Source organism: Coturnix japonica, chromosome 12 (genome assembly GCF_001577835.2).
Source record: "Coturnix japonica isolate 7356 chromosome 12, Coturnix japonica 2.1, whole genome shotgun sequence".
Lineage (NCBI taxonomy): Eukaryota > Metazoa > Chordata > Aves > Galliformes > Phasianidae > Coturnix > Coturnix japonica.
In genome coordinates, this window is record NC_029527.1 from 5,131,279 (window position 1) to 5,150,284 (window position 19,006).

The following is a 19,006-nucleotide window of genomic DNA, read 5'->3' on the forward strand; positions in this document are numbered from 1 at the left end:
TCAATTTATTTAACTTCTTGAATTTTGCACCTTCTACCTTAAAATTTATTTGTTTAATATATTTAGACTTCAAAAAAATTAAATGTAGATCTGTGTTCTTAATTGCTTTTTTAGATAATAAACTTATTTGTGGCTGTCATTATGGATAACTTTGACTATTTGACGCGTGACTGGTCCATCCTGGGGCCCCACCACCTGGATGAGTTCAAACGGATCTGGGCTGAATATGACCCTGAAGCAAAGTAAGTTAGAACATCTATCTGGTAGGAGTTATCTGTTAAAAATATTGAAAGCAGAGCACTGTATGTACTGAGAATTTATGTGTATTTGGTAACTGATATGTGTTGGTTCTAGGGGAAGGATAAAGCATCTTGATGTGGTTACATTACTGAGACGTATTCAGCCACCACTTGGTTTCGGCAAATTATGCCCTCACCGAGTGGCCTGCAAGGTAGGTTCTACCCTTTTTCCTTTGTAGGTTTCTTTCACTGTTCAAACATTCATTTGTTCAACTCTGCAAAATACTTCTTGCGTCTGCACAGAAATCCTGTTTTTTCACAAGATCTCCAGTCTCTAGTTTTCCCAGTTTTCTGCAGGCTTGACTTAAACCAGCAACATCAGTATCGTTTTTCTAAGGGTAATCATTTGAATTTATTGCCAACATAAAATTGTTGACAGAGCACCAAAATAAAAAGGAATTAGTCTGTACATTTGTCATTAGTCTTTTATTGTGATGTATATGAAATAGGTGATAGTGGTGTTAGTTACAGATAGCTGGGATAGAAGGCTCAGTGCTTTTGAAGAGTTCCACAATGTTATGTCTCTTAGTGATATTATGTCCCCTTTTCAGAAGTGAAAGTTACACAAGTTTTTTTTTTTCTTCTTGTTTTCAAACAAAGTTTTCTTTTCTCCTTCACAGAGGTTAGTAGCCATGAATATGCCACTAAACAGTGACGGAACCGTCATGTTCAATGCTACTTTGTTTGCTTTGGTTAGGACTGCTCTAAAGATAAAAACAGAAGGTAAGGTTCTTATCTGCCAAGTTTTTATTGCACTTGTCAGAAAGTGCAATGAGGAAAATCTAGAAATTATTACTTTTGTTGAACTTGATTAAGGCTTTTTAAGTCTCTTTATCAGTCTTTCTCACAGTCTTTATCAGTCCTTATGTGGATACAAGTAATTAATATCCAAAGGATCATTCAAACATAATTGTCATCCTCTATGTCTCTATTTTGTTGCCACAGGTAACCTAGAGCAAGCAAATGAAGAACTTAGAGCAGTTATAAAGAAAATATGGAAGAAAACTAGCATGAAATTACTTGACCAAGTTGTCCCTCCGGCTGGCGGTCAGTGTGATAAACTTTGCCATATGCTTTTCTCTTTTAATTCTTTGGCCTTTGTAGATTGGTAGGGACTAAAGAAATAAAATTAGTAAAGCTTGAAATGATAATGTCATTAAAGGACAACAAACAATAACAGCAAAATAATACAGATAATATTATATACTGTTACAATAGATAATAAATGTAGGACTAAATAATACAACTTCCTTAGATCAAAAAGAAAGAGGAAAATATACGTAATGTTTGTTTTCTTGCTTGACAAAGAAAACCAAACCAACAAAACCCTATTAGACCAATATGTATTCTTAACTTCAAGTCATTCAGTGAAATAAACTAAAGTTAGTTTTATTTCAATGCATTCAGCAAAATAATATGTATTTTTTACTAACTAAGCTTGACAGTGTACACTGCATTTCAGCTGATATCCTTGTAAATGTTGAACACTTCTGGGAGGAAAGTAAAAAAAAGTTAATTGCAAAACTAAACATATTTTTTCTGTTAAACTGACAAAGCAAGTGGCTAAGCTACCTCAGTTGTATTAGTTTAAACTGGAGCAGTTCCACAGCCAACATATAATGGAACTGCTTCAGATTTATGCCAGTATGACTAAGGTATAAATATGGCCCATGTAAAAAATACCTAAATTATCATACCAATGTGTTTACAAGAAGTATAAGGCACGTATATTGTTTCTACGTGCAGTGAGATGACATCAAATATTTGTTATATTTCTTTTTAAATATATATATTCAAATATATATATTTAGAGTTTTCTGATATATACATTTTTACCAATATGCTATAGTATAGGTTTAGGTGACATTATACTTGCTTTTTCAAGTTTTAAAGGTGCAGGATCTGTTGCACTGTCCATTCATACCCAGGATAGATGTACCTAGACATCCAATATTCCAATCCACTGTAATCACCTGGTATTTTTTGTAGTTTATTGTACTTTTATAGTGTTACAGCAGCTTTCAAGACTGATCAGACTCAGGTTTGGAAGCAGACTCAAGATCCAGGCTCGATGGTGGTGGAGGCTGATCCCTTTCTGAAGGTGACACTCTCAGTCTCTAGGGGAGGAGGAGCATGCTGGCTGCCCCGCTGTTCAGCATGACCCCAGAAGCAGCATTAGCTTGGTTGCTGCAGGGAGCCACGTGCTACTGGTGTGGTGGCTGCCAGCTGGTAGTCGGGATTAATACAAAGATCTAGCAAATTTGACGATCCAAAGGGGAACTGATACTGCACATTTAAAACAATTTTTTTGTGTTCTACTCTGTTGTTTTCAGCTTTACACCTAGTTGCTTGCATGGCATAGATGAATTGCTTTGTTATTGTTGTAACTATGTGCTTGAGCTTTTTCTGCAGCCTCTGTTCCTTTCAACTATGAGTCTTTCCGAATATTCTGAAGCAATTCTGTTTTAGGGTGGTGGCATGGAATTGGTGTTGCCTCTTGCCAACTTTATTCCCCTACATTTTTTATTGAAATAGAGATGCATGCTTCAGAATAGCGAGCTGTGCCTGCCTTAAACCAATCTGACAAAGAATCTTTAAAGATCATAATCCTAGAACTAATCTCACACAGCAACTCACTGTTAACTTCAGTTTCATCTCATTGCTGAATATAAGCTGTATATTTACTTTCAGCTATACTAAAATTCGTTGCTAATATTTCTTCCACAAATTTAGCTCTTCAGTGTAGCTAGAAGAAAATCTAGGTCACAATCTGCATGATAAAAACCCGTATGGCTTCAACAGCATAAACAAGGACATTTTGGGAAGTCATAGAATCATTCAGGTTGGAAAAGGCTGCTATGAACATCCAGTCCAACCATCAAAGTCCTTAAGATTCACCAGTTTTCAATTTCATTTTGACTTCATTTCTCTGCAGGCCTCATTAAGACTTACACAATAATTGAAAAAGAAATAAAAATAAGAAGAGGAATGCAGCTATTTTACATTCATGTGCCATAGGAGTGTAAAATAGCTAAGTATAGGGAAAAAAAAGTTTCTATCAAAGCTTAATATTCAGTATCAAATTGTATATGACATTAATACCAGTGACAGCTGATAAAAAACAGTCTGCCAAGAGACAGGTTTTCAATATTAATCAACAAAGCATCCAAGTTTGCTGTACTAGAATCACATGTACTTACAAATATTGGGCTGTTCATGGTATTACTGAGTGCTAGATCCTTCAAGTGCTTGTGATCATGCCTCCTGAACACAAGGAGAACAGATCCATTAGTTGCAGAGCAGAATGAAAACAGTCAATATTTCTTTTTTTCTTTTCTTTTTTTTTTTTTTTTTTTTTTTTTTGGCTAAATTATAAATAGATGCGCCAGAAATGGGCAGCCAGCTAAGTGTTGGTACTGGCTGAATAACTCATTAATACAATGTAATTAAACTGTTAAAAGTTAGGAACGGATTCTCAAGAAAACTAAAGCTGCTCTGCAGGAACATAGAATTAAAGTCAAAAGCCTGAATGTATAAATGTGTTAACATTATTCCTAGGGTACTACAGAGTAAGAGAAAGACATACCACCCACTAAAGATTCACCTGCTTTCTATTCTTTAAATTCCCCAGTCTCCACCTGCAAGACCGTTTAATCCTGCCTACTACTTTTTGCCCTCTTAAATAACTTCCTACCGAAATGATTCCTTTTGCTGTCCCCAGTTGTAGCTATAGATCTGTCAGTACTGTGGTCAGTTACGCTTAGCTGCCTCCCTCCCTGTCCATATCTGGCTTTATGTGTCAAGGATGGCTCCCCTTGGCCAAGCTTTAGTTCTTGTGTGCACGTGTCTGCAATACAACTGACTGTGCCTGTGAAGTAAACATGCATCTTGTTGGTACATACAGACTTTGGCATGCACGATTCAGGAAACTGGTAATGCATTCAACTAATATGCTTAATAAAAAAAAATTGGTGTGTGTCCACAGCAATTAATAGGGCCCTTCATTTGTGCATACTGAGACTTTGGAGGTATGGTTGTCTCAGGTACAGTCAGTAATCATAGCCTGTCTTGAGACATGCTCTAAGTGCAACCCATGGTAGTGTCTGTTATATTGAGTCTGTCACTTCTATGTGCGTGTTCTTTCTATGAGCCATTTGCTATATCACTTCCTCAAAGAGTTCTGTTCAAATAGTTGAAACAAAGAAATACGAAGGATGGGGAAAGGCTCATCTGGGGAGTTTGAGCAAGGATGCATTACAGAAATGAACTGATTCAGTTAAGCTAAGGAAGGCAAATTTAGATCAGATACTTTATAAGAGATCTCTTCTGAATACAAAAGACCACAAGGCTCCAGAGAAGCTGCCAAGAGAGATCACAGATGTGCATCAAAACAAATGCTCATACAAAACATTAAAAATTCTATTTGGGGAGTCAGTAAAAAAGCTTTTCTACTACTGAGACTGAATTGGGACACTGGGGAGCTTTTCTTGTGAGCTGTGGAGTCCGTGCTTCCCAGTGGGAACTAGAGGCACTCAGCCCTTACAGAGATGTCAGCCCTGCCAGAGATTTGGCAGAATAGACACACTATGTGCAAAGACATTTCCCATGGCAGGCTGGTCTTCCAGCCAAGATATTTTAAGGCAATTACTAGAATTTGTTTTGCTCTGATGCATTTAAAGAAATAAAACTTTGGTATCATACATCCCTGGTGCAATTTTCCTGAAATTAAAGCTTGTAGTAGTTGCTCACATGCATACAGCCTATATCAGACATCACAATGAAATACATCCTGTGAACTCTGTGGAAGGTGCTTGTTTTGAATGCTGAGGATTCACTTGTTGGAAGATTTTGTCACAGAGACAGAAATAAGTTTTAACAGTTTTACACACAGATTGGATTTCCCCATCCTTTTTATTGACTTGAAAGCAGGTCATGAAAAGTAGAAAGTTAATAATGTTTAAATTAGCAAAACCTGCAATACTGTTAACTATTATTACTGAGATACATTGGGAGAGATTGTTGATGAAGCTAAAACACAAGGAGAATGTTTTATTCTAACACTAATTGTGATGTTACAGTAAATGATGGTCACATTAAAAGTATCTCTTGAGAGGGGAATATCTTGCTTGACAAGATGTGTTCATAGGTAAGAAAGAAAGATGAATAGGGCAAATGAAGTTACCTCTCAGGTCTGTACTAAATCTTCATTAGAGAGAAAAAAACAATTGAGATAAAACTTAAAAAAAAAAAAAAAAAAAAAAAGTAATGATAAGATTTTTCTTCTATCAAAGACACGTTAAAATATATACGAGCACCTTAGATTTCCTGTGTGCAACCAAACAAGTCATGACAGCGTAACCCAGATCCCAAAGTCTGTAAGCACCTGCCCATCACAAGGGTGACTGGGATGGCAGGGACTTACTGTCAGGATGTGGGCCCCTGCCAGGGGCTACCAATCTTCCTTTCTGTAGAGCTCTACCCAACCAGTTGCAAATAGCTGTCTTGGCATACTGCAAAAATACAGCAACACAGCAGGAAGTGAAACAGCTAGCTTTGTACCAGATGACTCTGGGGAAGTGTGTGAGAACAAAAGCAATGTTTTTTGAATAGAAAACTATTCCTAGTTTTCTGGCAAGCATATTACATGTCAGGAGATCAAACTTAAACAGCTGAATGATTGAATGGAACATGCTTACATGCTATAGACAAGGAGATTTTGGTATCATAAGGTACCTGTCTTTGAACTGTGAAAACTTTGAAATTTGGATTCTTTTCACAATAGTGACTCTCAAAAATGGTGTTTTTTTACTGCACTTACTGTCTGTGTATTTTTTGAAGTGTACAAAATTAATTGACATGAATTATTTTCATATCTATCAGCATTTCAGAGGTGGTACAATACAATTATATGGGGAAGCACCACGTGTGTTTCATACTCACTTTTATCACCACCTGGCTGGGAGGTGACTCAGGACCAAGTCTTTACTTAAGCAAGAGCCTCACAGAAAATGTGTGAAATTGTAAACACTGTGAGATTTCAGTCTAGAGTCACCTGTCTTGGGTGACAGCAAGAGAGCAAAAGATACAGCCCAACTTGAGTATCTGGGATACACAGCCAATTCAAAGTGGAAGATGTTAAGAAAGTACTTAGCAAACCAACCTATAAGGTTGTCAAAGTCCTTATTTAATTACAAATATACTATGTTAATGCACTAATCAAGAAAATTTGTAGCAGCAGGAATAAAAAGTGAGATACTGTGAGCAGAACTTTTTAGATAAACTCCTCTGTAAGTCACAGTAACTCTTGATTTAATTCATTTATTTCAACTAATGAAAGCCAATATTTCAGTTTCTATGCACATATAAACATACTGATGGTTTTGTTAGAAATTTGCTTGAGCTTACCCACAGGTACGTGAGACTTGGTAAAGTGTTGTATTTTCTTCTTTATTGAGGATGAGTCCACTTAACTGACTGAGCATAACCTGCTTGCTAAAACATTGCTTTAAGCTAGCTAGAGGTCCCATTTATTATAAGGTGAAAGTGTAGTGCCTATTGCACCCATCACATTTCTTCCCCCAAATCAGGTATGAGTGTACAGGCTATTGCCAAATGTGCTGACTTGGGAGAGATCTGTCTGGTCTGTTCATTTAGATGATGAGGTAACCGTGGGGAAGTTCTATGCCACCTTCCTGATACAGGACTACTTTAGGAAATTCAAGAAACGCAAAGAACAAGGACTGGTGGGGAAATATCCTGCGAAGAATACCACGATTGCTCTGCAGGTGATTTTGTTTTTACATTTTAACTAACCATTTTGTGAACTTGACATACCAGGTAGATGAATGTTGATGGTTGTGCAGTGCTACAAGGATTTTGTTTAGCTCGGACTCTTTGTTCATCAGAAAAGTAAAACATAATCCTGCTTTTCTATCAGTAACAAGGTAAGTGCGGTACGTTACTCTCTGTGGATTACTCAGATGGTAGCAAATAAGATTCTTCAACCAATACAGTCGGTGTAAAAATCAGATAAATGAAGTTCTAAGATACCATTTCCTTTATTTGTTTTACTTTTCTTTAATTTCCTTCCACATTTTAAGCCAGTTCTCAGAGAACATCCTGACAGGTGTTATCTCATCATAAAGAAATTTTTATATGGCATTGTTTTGCTTCCTAATTCTCAGTGTTTTTTGTTTTTTTCCTTTCCTTTTTTCTATTCATGATTACTGGTGAAATTGCTTCCTATCAGCAGTTTCAGTGTTTGGAACTTAACTTTCTATAGAAGTAATATCAGCATGCTATATTAATGCTATGTACTTCTGCCTGTCTCTTAAAACAAGCTATCAGATGGAAGCCAGGACTGTAGACAGTGCTCTTTGACCTTCCCTCTCTCAGGAAGCCTGCAGCAAGCTGTTCATTGAGTATAAGTGGTCTGGAGGTTATATTTTGAAAGATTCTATCTGGGTATACCCTTTGTGTTATAAACTTTGAAACAGAAAGATGGGTCCTCAAATAATTCCAGACATCATACACTGCATTGTTTTTTAGTGGATTAAGACTTTATTCCTGTTACTGGGCCTTATGAAGAGAAGAAAAGCATCTAGTTTTGAAATGATAATCCTGTTAGCTATCTACTAAAGTTTTTGTTGCATTAGTACACTCCAGGGGCATGAGTCACAAAATTCCTTAGGGCTGCATTGCTCACAGTGCCTTTCTTGTCCTGTTGACTGATATTTATGCTTTAAGAAGGAATATAACTTAGCTCTGGTCTTTGTTCTGTAGCAGTAGTTAAAGAGATGACTTTCTGTGTCGGAAATGTGTATCGAGCCAAAACAATAGTCACGTTGCCAGTAAAGATAAATGTTAAGTGAAGCATGAACAGCTTTAATTACTTCCATCTACTGTGCAGAACAAATGATGAATTAATTTTAGCCTAAACTATGTAGTATTTTTATCTAGATTTTACATTTATTTACATATAACCCTCCTCATTAGCAGGTACAAATAAAAGTTGATGGATATTTCTCTTCGTATCACAAATAAACAAAACACCGAGCAGAACTTGATTTGGGGAAAGTGCTTCAGGTTATCGAATTATGATTTTTCTCATGATTATTTCTTTTCTAAACTAATATCAACAATTAGCTTGGGAGAAAAAAGCCCTCTAGGAAGCATCAGCTGAGGGGTTAACAAGTTTTGCTCAAGTTCAATTTAATTGTCTCCTGTGTTGATGTCGCACTCACAGCAGGGCTTAGCTAGAAGGGAGTCTGGGTTTGAACAAAAGCCCAGAGCTTTTGTGTGGTTGTAGAGCAGAGCTCAGCCTCAGCACTGGAGGATGGACTTGATGGAGATGAGTAACACTGGGGAATCAAGACTGGGCTACTATGTCTCTTATGTTCACTGCTATAGCGTAGGTCTATTCAGCTATTCTGCATGCTTTCTTACTTAAGGAGTTCGGGATTTTTATTCTGTTCATATTAGCTTCAGCTTATTCTTATGTTGTATCAGTTCAGCTGTGGTTTGGGGTTTTTTGTTTGTTGTTTTCTTCACTGTAAAAGAAGCAGATAGTAAAAACATGTTCGTTTTCTGAAATGGTTTTATGGAGAGTTTCATAGTCATGTGCTTCCAGCACTGTGAAATTCTTAAGGCATAAGAATTAAGAATTCATGTTTGTACTTTATTTCAGATCCAGTGAGTTTATATAGCAATATATGTAACTATCCATTATTTTTCTGTAATCTATGAAGCAGGGCTTATAACTATCACTTCCATTTCCTGATATCATTGTAAAATGCCTCAACTATGGAGCACTGTCTATTATATGACAATACAGTGGTGATAATGATTCTTATTCACCCTGTTGCATTTACTTATCTTAATGTAAGCTTAAACTTCTTTATGTGTAGGCTGCTTCATACTTCAAGGCAGATTTGCACTTGGTTCACATATAGGGAAAACCTTTTTTGGTCGTTCCAACACTTATGAACATTAATGTGCTTTTCTGAAAGTTCTGACTTTGGGCTCTTTTATCATACAAAATCTTCTTACTGTGAAATGAAGTTCTAAAATGTTGTGATTGTTTTGTGAATGATATAGATGTATAAAATAGATCTTAAAACTATTTGGTAGTAGTTCAGCATTTAAAAGCATACGTGTCATCTCAGCGCTGCTGCCACAGACAGAGGCATCATTAATCGTCTCTTGAGATGTAATCTAGCAGGCAGTGTATTAGTGCTAAGTGCTTTGTGCTTCGTGACATCTTGAAAGAATTGCAGGTGCTGTTGCGCCTCATAAAGCACAGCTGCACAGAATTGTTGTGTTAATTTCAAGGCATCTTGTATATTTAGAAGAAACCCTATTTAAAGCCATGATTGGTTTTATTATGTAATTATGTTGCTCAGAGCACTGTGTGTCACTGGTTTGATAACTAACCATTGGACTGATGCATCTCATCTTTCCCACACAACAAATTAAGCAACAAAGGAATCAGAAATTAAATTTTGCAGAGAAAATGTCTGAATAAGAAAAACACGTTTACAAATGTCATGTGAAATCTTTCGAATAGAATTACATGCAATCAAACACAGTAGCATGTAGCTCTTTTCTTCCTCCACTTCAAAGAAACATCGATAAACCTGAGTAGAAACAACAGCTGCTCTCTTGCAGAGCAACGTGAATAATTCAGTGTGCAGTTTTGATTGTTATCCCTTTACAACTAGTGGGTGAACATCACTTGCATGCGTTTTATCTGCTCTGTTGTAGATCTTTCCATTTTCTAATGTCTTTAAAAACAAAGTTTGTTGAAAGCTACAGGGTAAAAGTACCTAAATATTGACTTCCATATGCAAAAGAAAAGAAAAAAAAGTGTATGCACTAAAATCACACTTGTAGGTAAAACCAAAATGTTTCATCAGTCCATACTTCCCTTGTGGTCCTTGCAGAAGACTTAATCATGGTCCAGTGGAACAATATTCCTACTGCCAGATAGGTATTTTTGCATCAGTCCAACTTCAGCGGTAGTTGGTTGGCTCACATCTCAGTGTGGTCATCTTATCAGTTAAAGTGCAGCATGGGAATTTGTCTCACAACGCAGAGCTCTCTCTTGGCTTGAAAACTGTTCTTAGATTGCTTGGAATATTTAATTGTACTCTGCTTAAAATAGGGCAGTACATGGGAGTGGTCACTTTAATGACAGAGTTGGCAAAATTGTAAATGAATCTGTTAGGGTAAATAAGCTGAGGGGAATTTTAATTCTGCAAACCTATGGTTTTTGTACTGAATTTCATACAATAAAGCTCATTGTTTTAGCTTAACCAGCAGATACATGTTTGTATACAGTGATCCAGATTTTACTTTTATGTTGGCTGTGTCGTTGCAAGAGATCTGTCATAGGCAAATTAGTGATGCTGAAGAGATAACTATTTAGCCTTCTTTAAGAGGGAGTAATTCTCCAAGAAATAAACCAGAAGGAAGTGGGACGTGTAATTGAAATGACGTGACTATTGAATATGTTCCTGACAAGCATATGCCTTTTTTCAGCATTCAGGCATACATTTATGGGGCGTTGTCACTGTCTGTCAGACAGGAATATAAGCTGGTAGTTTTTGCCAGAGTTAAAATTTATAATACTGCTGTCTTAGATTGTTGTGTTCGCAGAGAGGTGTAACTAGAAGGGAGACTGGGTTGGAGTGAAAGCCCAGAGCTTTTGTACAGCTGTAGAGCAGAGCTCAGCCTCAGTGCAAGAGGATGGGCTCAGTGGAGATGTGTAATGCTGGGAAAACAAGACTGGGCTACTCTGTCCCTTATGTTCACTGCTATAGCAAAGGTCTATTCACCTATTCTTCTGCGTGCTTGTTTACTTAAGGATTTCTGACTTTGTATTCTGTTTATCCTACAGTTTATTTTACACTGTCAGTGATTTGGAAATGCAAGTGATTATTGTTTCTAATGACGGAGTAATGAAAATGCTAAAGCCTTTGGTCTGCCTTGAAAACTGCATCTGGGAGTGTTAATGTTACTTCCCTTTAGCACCTTATGCTATGATGATATTAGCAACCTTGCTAAGCTTGGCTGTGCTATTAGCATAAGAAGTAGGAAAATGTATTCATGAAAAGAACGTTGTATATTAACTGTCCAGTAAGTGATTTTTTAGTTTAGTTCAATTATAGCATGTCTCTCAAAGTTCACCCTCGAGACTGTAATTTCCAAATTCAGGTAGGTAAAGTCAAGCGCCTTTTTTAGGAAGTGAAATACTAGAATGAGTGAAACCTAAAGAAGAGCGTATGGTAAAGTCAGATATGAAGCTTTTTGCTTGATCCCTTTCCAGGTTCTGATTGCCCACACTGCCCAAACACCATTTTGCTCCCCAGCCAGCAGGCTCTTTCCATTTGGAGCTGAAGCCTGGCTGCAGCGTGCTGCCGGGGTCGCGTGAGTGGGACTGAGCCACGCGTGCTGTCCTCCACGGTCGTTCAGTTCTGTCTGCAGCAATGTAGCATGCAAAATTCCCCACGCATCTTCATGCCACGTTATTCCCTATGGGAATAATGCACATCTTCATGCCCATTCCCCATGCAAATAACATGTGTTTGATACGTATCTGTATCAAAAACACACAGCCAAATGATAAAATAGGCTTTTAGATAATGAGCAGCAATTGTGCCAACTGTAGGTCTCTCTTTGGCAGTCCCAGCAGAAACCTCCTGCTACAAATCACTCATGCTAGCAGACTGGAGAAGGAATTTGACTGAGTATATGTTGAGCTCCCAGCTGCTGGAGCTAGATGGCTCTTTGTCTTAAACTAAAGCTTTGAAACAGATTTCTGCATATCACAGTACAGTGCAGATGGGCTGGAATTATTTCACTGCTTTCTTTACCATTTGAGCTCTGCTAAAACTGCTGGTGCTGTAGCAAAGATCTCCTCATGTTTCCTGTGTGGACACAGGCTGCAAACATGTTTTTGACATTAAATGTACATCCCATTGAAATACACTATTATAGTTCTTGTTGATTGCTTACTGCTTTATTACAAAATGATGCAGGGTTCCATAAACATCAGTGGTCTTTTAGTCAGCATCTACTCTGGTAATAAGGACATGATCACCTCAACAGGATTGGATTGTAGTGGACTACAGGCCGTTTTTTTATAATAATAAAGAGACATATAGGAGGGTGCATCCTCTACAGTGACCAGGATACAAAAACTTGATGACTGTTTTTAAAAGTTACTGAAGAAGAATTTGCATTCCTAATATATTATGATATTGTCCTTGATTTAGGCAGGACTAAGGACACTTCATGATATCGGCCCTGAAATACGCCGAGCTATATCCTGTGACTTGCAAGATGATGAACCAGAGGAAAACAATCCAGACGAGGAGGAAGAAGTTTATAAAGTAATGTCAGAACACAGCTATGTGATTTTTTTTTTTTGGTTATGTAATATGAGTTTTGTAGAATGAGCTTATCCTTGAACAATGTGGAAGACTAATCAAAACCTCAAGTCAGCCAAAGATAAATATTTAATAAACATCAGTATTTATATCATCAGACATTTATATCTGGAAAAGTGGTATTACCAGGCACCTGCATCTTATCATAATCTTAGGAAGCAGTTCCTGCTGGGTGATTCTCCTGCCCCTAATTCCTTTTTATTAATTCTTATTTATTCTTAACCAGATCCTAAGAAAACAAGGAGCTTTGCAGGGTGCCTACAAAACCAAACTGTGATAGTGTTAAGGAACCTGGACATGCTGTAACTTTCTGCATTGGTGGAAGAGATTAAATTCTAGGCAGCCAAGCCTCAAAAGATGCAGAGATGCATGTATAAAAAGAAACCTAGAATTATACTGTAGTCAACTAAGAAAAACGGCCAGTCTGTTTCCTGTGAGAGATATCAAGAAAAATCAGTCTGGAGAAAAGATGAGTTTCAGGAGCTATCTGTACACCACTGTTAGCCAGCAAGAAAGCTTAAATAAGAAGTAGATTTAAAGGTGAGCTTCTGCAGAAATTGTCATAAGCCCCATAGCGTGCTTTTGTCTTTCACTGAAGAGGAGGATGTGGCAATGGGGACAGTGCTACAGTGAGCAGTAGTGGATGTGTTTCTCAGCCAATCATCATTACGTCCTGTCTTCTCTAGATTGAGCTTCAAGACAGACTGCTGTCATCCAGGACCACACCTGGCTAGACAGGGAGGCTACATAATCTGGGTTGGATGTAAAAGAGAGTTGCATGACATAGTCATAATTTTTCACTTCATTCTCTTCCTCACCATCCATTACACTCTCAGGGCTGATAAAGGGTTATTGCTCTTTCTTGTACCTCTGCAAGAAGGAAGAATGGAACCACTGAAGCTTTATGCTGTCTACTTGAGATATGCTTGCGAGCTGTTGCATGGCACTCCATCCTGTCTGAGTGATGCCTGCTGCAAACCAGTGCTCCATGAGAACAGGAGAATTCCACCAAAACTTTACTGAGAATTACACAGACATGTCCATTTTTGAGGAATTTGGTGCATGTTCTTTGTTTATGGGAGTCTGGGTTTCTCCTGTATAATGAAACACGGAGAAAGCTAGATGACACAGGCGTATGGAAAAGGAATAATGCTCACTGCATAATGTTGATTTGACTTTGAAATCTAAGTATTGTCATTGTCACAATCACATCTCTGTCACTTTAGGAGATGCCATCTGAGGCATCATAAAATTAGAAGGGAAATTCACAGTGTATTTGAATTGTTACTTTGTACGCACATATGAGAAAAGTCAAGAATCATCAGTCAAAAATGTGTTCTACTAAGGTATCTGATTTTATTTTTTCTTTCTCTTCCCCTGTAACAGAGGAATGGTGCCCTCTTTGGCAACCATATAAACCATATTAGCAGTGACAGACGAGATTCATTTCAGCAGATCAACACTACGCACCGTCCCTTACATGTGCAGCGGCCTTCAATTCCATCTGCGAGCGATACTGAGAAAAATATATATTCTCAGACAGGAAATTCTGTGTACCACAATCATCATAACCACAACTCAGTAGGAAAACAAGTTCCAAACTCAACAAATGCCAATCTCAATAATGCCAATGTATCCAAAGCACTTCACGGGAAACACACTAATTTTGGAAGTCATGAGCATAGATCTGAAAATGGTTACCATTCGTACTCTAAAGCTGACCATGAGAAGCGTAGAAGGCCAAGCAGTAGGAGGTAAATTTACACATATATCTGCTTTTAAAGGAATTTTGAATACTCTGTAAGAAAACTTGTGCAAACTAATTTGTTGTATTTAGCTTCATTTCAGTTCTCTATTGATTTATGAACTTAAAGCATGGCTGTAATGTATAGGAACAGTCTGTAATTTTAATAAGGTTTAAAAGTAGTCATTTTCTTAAAATAGTAGTTACTTTACAGGCATTGTAATCACCAGTGAATTTCTCAAATCTATGTGATTATAAAATATCTTTCTCCATAATTTCATGGCTTACCTGGATAGAACCCGCTACTACGAAACATATATTAGGTGAGTTAACTTTTTTCTGTTTACAGACTACTTCCCAGTTTTAAAAACTAACTGTCTTAGAGTGTGTATGCTGGAAAAATAAAATAGATTATGGGAACACTTCTAAGACATGTTTTCCACTGCCAATTCTGAGAGAGTAGTCTGGATAAGAAAGTCCAGGCCAGTTTGTTCTTTAATTTTTTGGCTATTTTATAAACATGAGACACTTGGGAGAGGTTTATTCTGCCAAGTATTCTGAATTTATATCTTGAAAAAATGTCTTTGTCAAATGTATTTGGCTCTTCAGAGCATCCCCCCGTTTTCATGTCTGTATCCCAAATATTCTCCCATCTTTTCATAGTTGTATCAGATCAATTACTTTTGGGCTGTACTTCTGCAGAACATACTGTAAAGTCACACTCTGCCCACAGGAGTTGTCATTTCTTGTCTTTTTTTCTTGAAAGCACCGTAATCAGTCCTGAGTGTTTTCTTGCCGCTTACAGGTCTGACTCTGGTGATGGCCGTCGACCAACTATTTGCCGTGAAGAACGTGACATTCGAGACTATTGCAATGACGATCGTTATTTAGCAGAGCAGGAATACTATAGTGGAGAAGAATACTATGAGGAAGACAGCATGTTGTCAGGAAGCAGGTGAGTATGTTTGTTTACACTGAGGAAGGGACTTCAGTAATTGATGTGCTCATCCATGAAGGCTTCACTGAGTGCACTTGCACTGAAAATCCTCTGATAAAACTAATGCTTCATAACCACTGGTTTGTAAGGTGATGGACAAGAAAAGTTGGTGCACCAAGGATCTTTGTATTTGTTGTCAAATGCTGAATCCAGCAGAAGTTCTTCATCAAATTTAAAGCAAAGCAGAAAGTTCATTTAACCTGAGTATAAACTAGTGCTTATATTAACTCAATTAATATAGAACTGGGTATCTTTCTTTTGATAATTCTCATTCTATTACTTAATTAATCATCCTCATCTTGGCACCATTTTCTGTCTTGTTAATACACACACAACACTCTTACAGTTGTCCTGGCCTTTATGAGCTCAAAACAGATGGTTTTTATGGTTTGTTCCATACTCTTTATAGAAACATCATAGATGGCATTTCAGTTGGCACGCTGGCACTGCTTCACATTTGTATTGTTGCGCAATATGGAAACTTGTATTGATCTGAGGCTCTGTGCTGTAACTGCAGGGTTCCAGCTTTATAACCCAATTGGGGGTTTTAGGATTGGCATCCTAATCTGCATCGTGTTGGACTGCATGAAAGCTAAGTCTTGCATAACAGCTGAGTTTTACAGAATTCTCAGGACATTCATCTTTTGTATGATAATGGCAGCCAAATAATAACCTTGAACTATTTGATTTTTGACTAAAGAAATTCCAAGAGTGTGAAAGTCTGAGTTCTGTTTCCTGAACTGCTGAGCTCCACCACCAGGGTGGCAATTGGTATTGGTAGGAATAACTTCATTTCAAATATACTTTGATAAACATTTCATCTGACAACGTTATGTAATTAAACTAGTAGAAAACTGTATGCTGCCTCCAAATCTGTATATACACTATAGATTTCAAAACTGAGTCATGTTATTACATGATGTAGTTATACCTGGTTTTGTTCGGATATCTTCTAGAAGAAATCTAAATGGCTCAACATACAGAAACTCTGAAATAATCTTTTTTATACTGTGCTTGAATGCAGGCATGTGTATGATTACCACTGTAGACATCACTGCCATGACTCAGATTTTGAGAGACCAAAAGGTTACCATCATCCACATGGGTTTTTTGAGGAAGATGATTCACAGACCTGTTATGATACAAAAAGATCTCCTAGGAGACGGCTGCTACCTCCAACACCAGCATGTACGTACATTAAGAACAATCTGTTTGCAAACCCAGAATGAATTGAATTCATAAAAATATTTTCCAGTTCAAAAAGCTTATTTGTAACTTGGATTTCAAATGTGACATTTCATGATGAATATTGCCAGCAGATTTCTGAGAGATGCTCAGAATCTACAGATCCTGACATAGAAATTAGCCAAATATCTCTTGCCTCACTGCTCCAATAGTATGAAAACAATCAGTGTAATTGCTGATTTACATGAACTGGTAAATGAAGGTAGAATGAAGTTTCAGTTTTCTTTGAAACATTTATCAGATGGATTCAGTCTGAGCCTTCCTTATTCACACTCGCAGATGTGCAGCATTGCTCATCTGCTGGCACCACCCTGCCCCTTAACAGCCATGCTTCTTAATGACAGAGATTACTTCTGTATATCTCCTACTGTTTTAGTAAGCACTAGAGACTGAATTTCAGTGATTTGCAGGGAAAACAGAACCAAGTACGAGCTTAATGGTGTGGGGTTGAGGGTTTTTTATTTGTAAACCTGGGATTTGGTTTTTCCTTTGGAAATCTGACTCATCTGAATGAAGAATTTAGAAGTATGGTGAAGAAAGAATAAAGTCCTTTTCTTCTCAGTAGGATCTTTTTTGTGTGATAGCTGTTGCACAGTGGAATTCTGGAAACAACAGACACTGAGGAAAACTGCTCCATTTTCCTAATCAATTATGCTTTCTCCATAGCAAATAGACGATCGTCCTTTAATTTTGAATGCCTCCGCCGACAGAGTAGTCAAGATGATATCCCACTCTCTCCAAATTTTCACCATCGCACTGCTTTACCGCTTCACCTAATGCAACAGCAGGTAAATCCAGGTCTTTATTTAACTAGTAATGAATTACGTCTTTCCATCTTCTATATTGTACCTTATACTTTCATTGTTGCTTGAAACTGTACTAAAGGATTATGAGTAGAGAAAGTACTAGGTGGTCATTCCTAGTGCATGAGGATCTTTTAATAAGTATATAGGCAGTATATAATGAATATAAATAAATCCATATTCTTTCTCCTATAGCTGAATTTAATTACACGCTATATATGTCTGTTTACTTGATCTGAAGTAGGACTTGTGTCATGTGGTCTTGTTAATTGTTTATTAATGTTTTTAATTACTTCATGTCAAGTGGAATAGTTTAGTTTCATATGAGCAACCAAAACATTTCTGTGGCACAAGTCTCCTGTTCCCTGCTGCAACCCCAAGCAGAGGTCTTTAAACAATTCTGGATGCTGAATAGGTCTCTCTTCTGCAGAGGCCAAAGCAAGCAAGGTACATAAACTAATTATAATTAAAAATATACAATTTTATTTTCTCTATTTACTAATTGCAGTTTGGTTCCTCTTTTAAATGACTCTGAACATCAAAAAATACTAACTTTGCACAGCAGCTGCCTGAAGAATTGGTTGGAGATAAGTGCTGAAATCAGGATCATGTAGGATTTGGAGTGTCTGAAATCACTAACTTTAAAAATTCTTCCTCATTCCAGGTCATGGCTGTTGCGGGTTTGGATTCCAGTAAAGCTCATAAACATTCACCAAGTCGTTCCACACGTTCATGGGCTACCCCACCTGCAACCCCTTCCAACAGGGACCAATCTACAGAACATATGAATGGTAGCCTGCCTTCCTTGCACAGGAGCTCCTGGTACACAGACGACCCTGATATCTCCTACCGAACATTTACACCAGCCAATTTAACAGTACCTAATGACTTTAGGCATAAACACAGTGACAAACAGAGGAGTGCAGACAGTTTGGTAGAAGCGGTAAGTATTACAGAAATCTCTGAAGTCATCAAGAATGTCTGCCTAGTGTTTGTGTTACCATCAAAATGTGGTATTCTCACTCTCAACTGAAACTGATCTTAAGTAAAGATAGTAAAGATAACTTCCTGGTTGCCGTGTTGTAAAGGATCAGTGGAATCCAAAATCACAGCATCAGTGTCAGAGGGCAGGAAGTCAGGCTGCAAGAAATCAGTAGAAGGGAAGCTGGGAACATATCAGGGACAGGATTTAAAATGAACTTTAAGCTTTCTAGCCAATGATGATCAATTGTGAAATATCCTCTCACAAGAGCCAATTATGAATACACGTGTTTTCTCTGCTTTATTTCCATGTATTTATTGATATTATTTTATATGTATAGATATCCATTTTTACAGTAGTCTGATTAAAAGAACAAGAGCTCTATGAAGTAGTTGTGTACTGGCTGTAGAGGGGGTGAATAAAGACAACAAGGATTGATTTGCAGGTGTACTAAAGAATGTTAGAAATTCTTTTGTATGAATAATAG

At 37.4% G+C, this 19,006-nt stretch overlaps 1 protein-coding gene across 18 annotated transcripts in view; it reads left to right on the forward strand.

The window, feature by feature from the left end:
• Window positions 1-19,006, forward strand: part of CACNA1D (calcium voltage-gated channel subunit alpha1 D) — a 140,275-nt gene that overhangs the window by 117,007 nt on the left and 4,262 nt on the right. For 15 of the 18 annotated variants that reach the window (XM_015875160.2, XM_015875163.2, XM_015875159.2 and 12 more), the window contains 12 exons: window positions 115-242; window positions 355-451; window positions 920-1,022; window positions 1,245-1,346; window positions 6,954-7,084; window positions 12,575-12,691; window positions 14,135-14,502; window positions 14,789-14,815; window positions 15,298-15,447; window positions 16,514-16,677; window positions 17,401-17,522; window positions 18,202-18,480. In XM_015875160.2, coding sequence (XP_015730646.1) covers window positions 115-242; window positions 355-451; window positions 920-1,022; window positions 1,245-1,346; window positions 6,954-7,084; window positions 12,575-12,691; window positions 14,135-14,502; window positions 14,789-14,815; window positions 15,298-15,447; window positions 16,514-16,677; window positions 17,401-17,522; window positions 18,202-18,480 — 1,788 coding nt within the window. The remainder of the gene's footprint in view (window positions 1-114; window positions 243-354; window positions 452-919; window positions 1,023-1,244; window positions 1,347-6,953; window positions 7,085-12,574; window positions 12,692-14,134; window positions 14,503-14,788; window positions 14,816-15,297; window positions 15,448-16,513; window positions 16,678-17,400; window positions 17,523-18,201; window positions 18,481-19,006) is intronic. The other 3 variants (XM_015875171.2, XM_015875161.2, XM_015875167.2) reach the window with 2 other exon arrangements.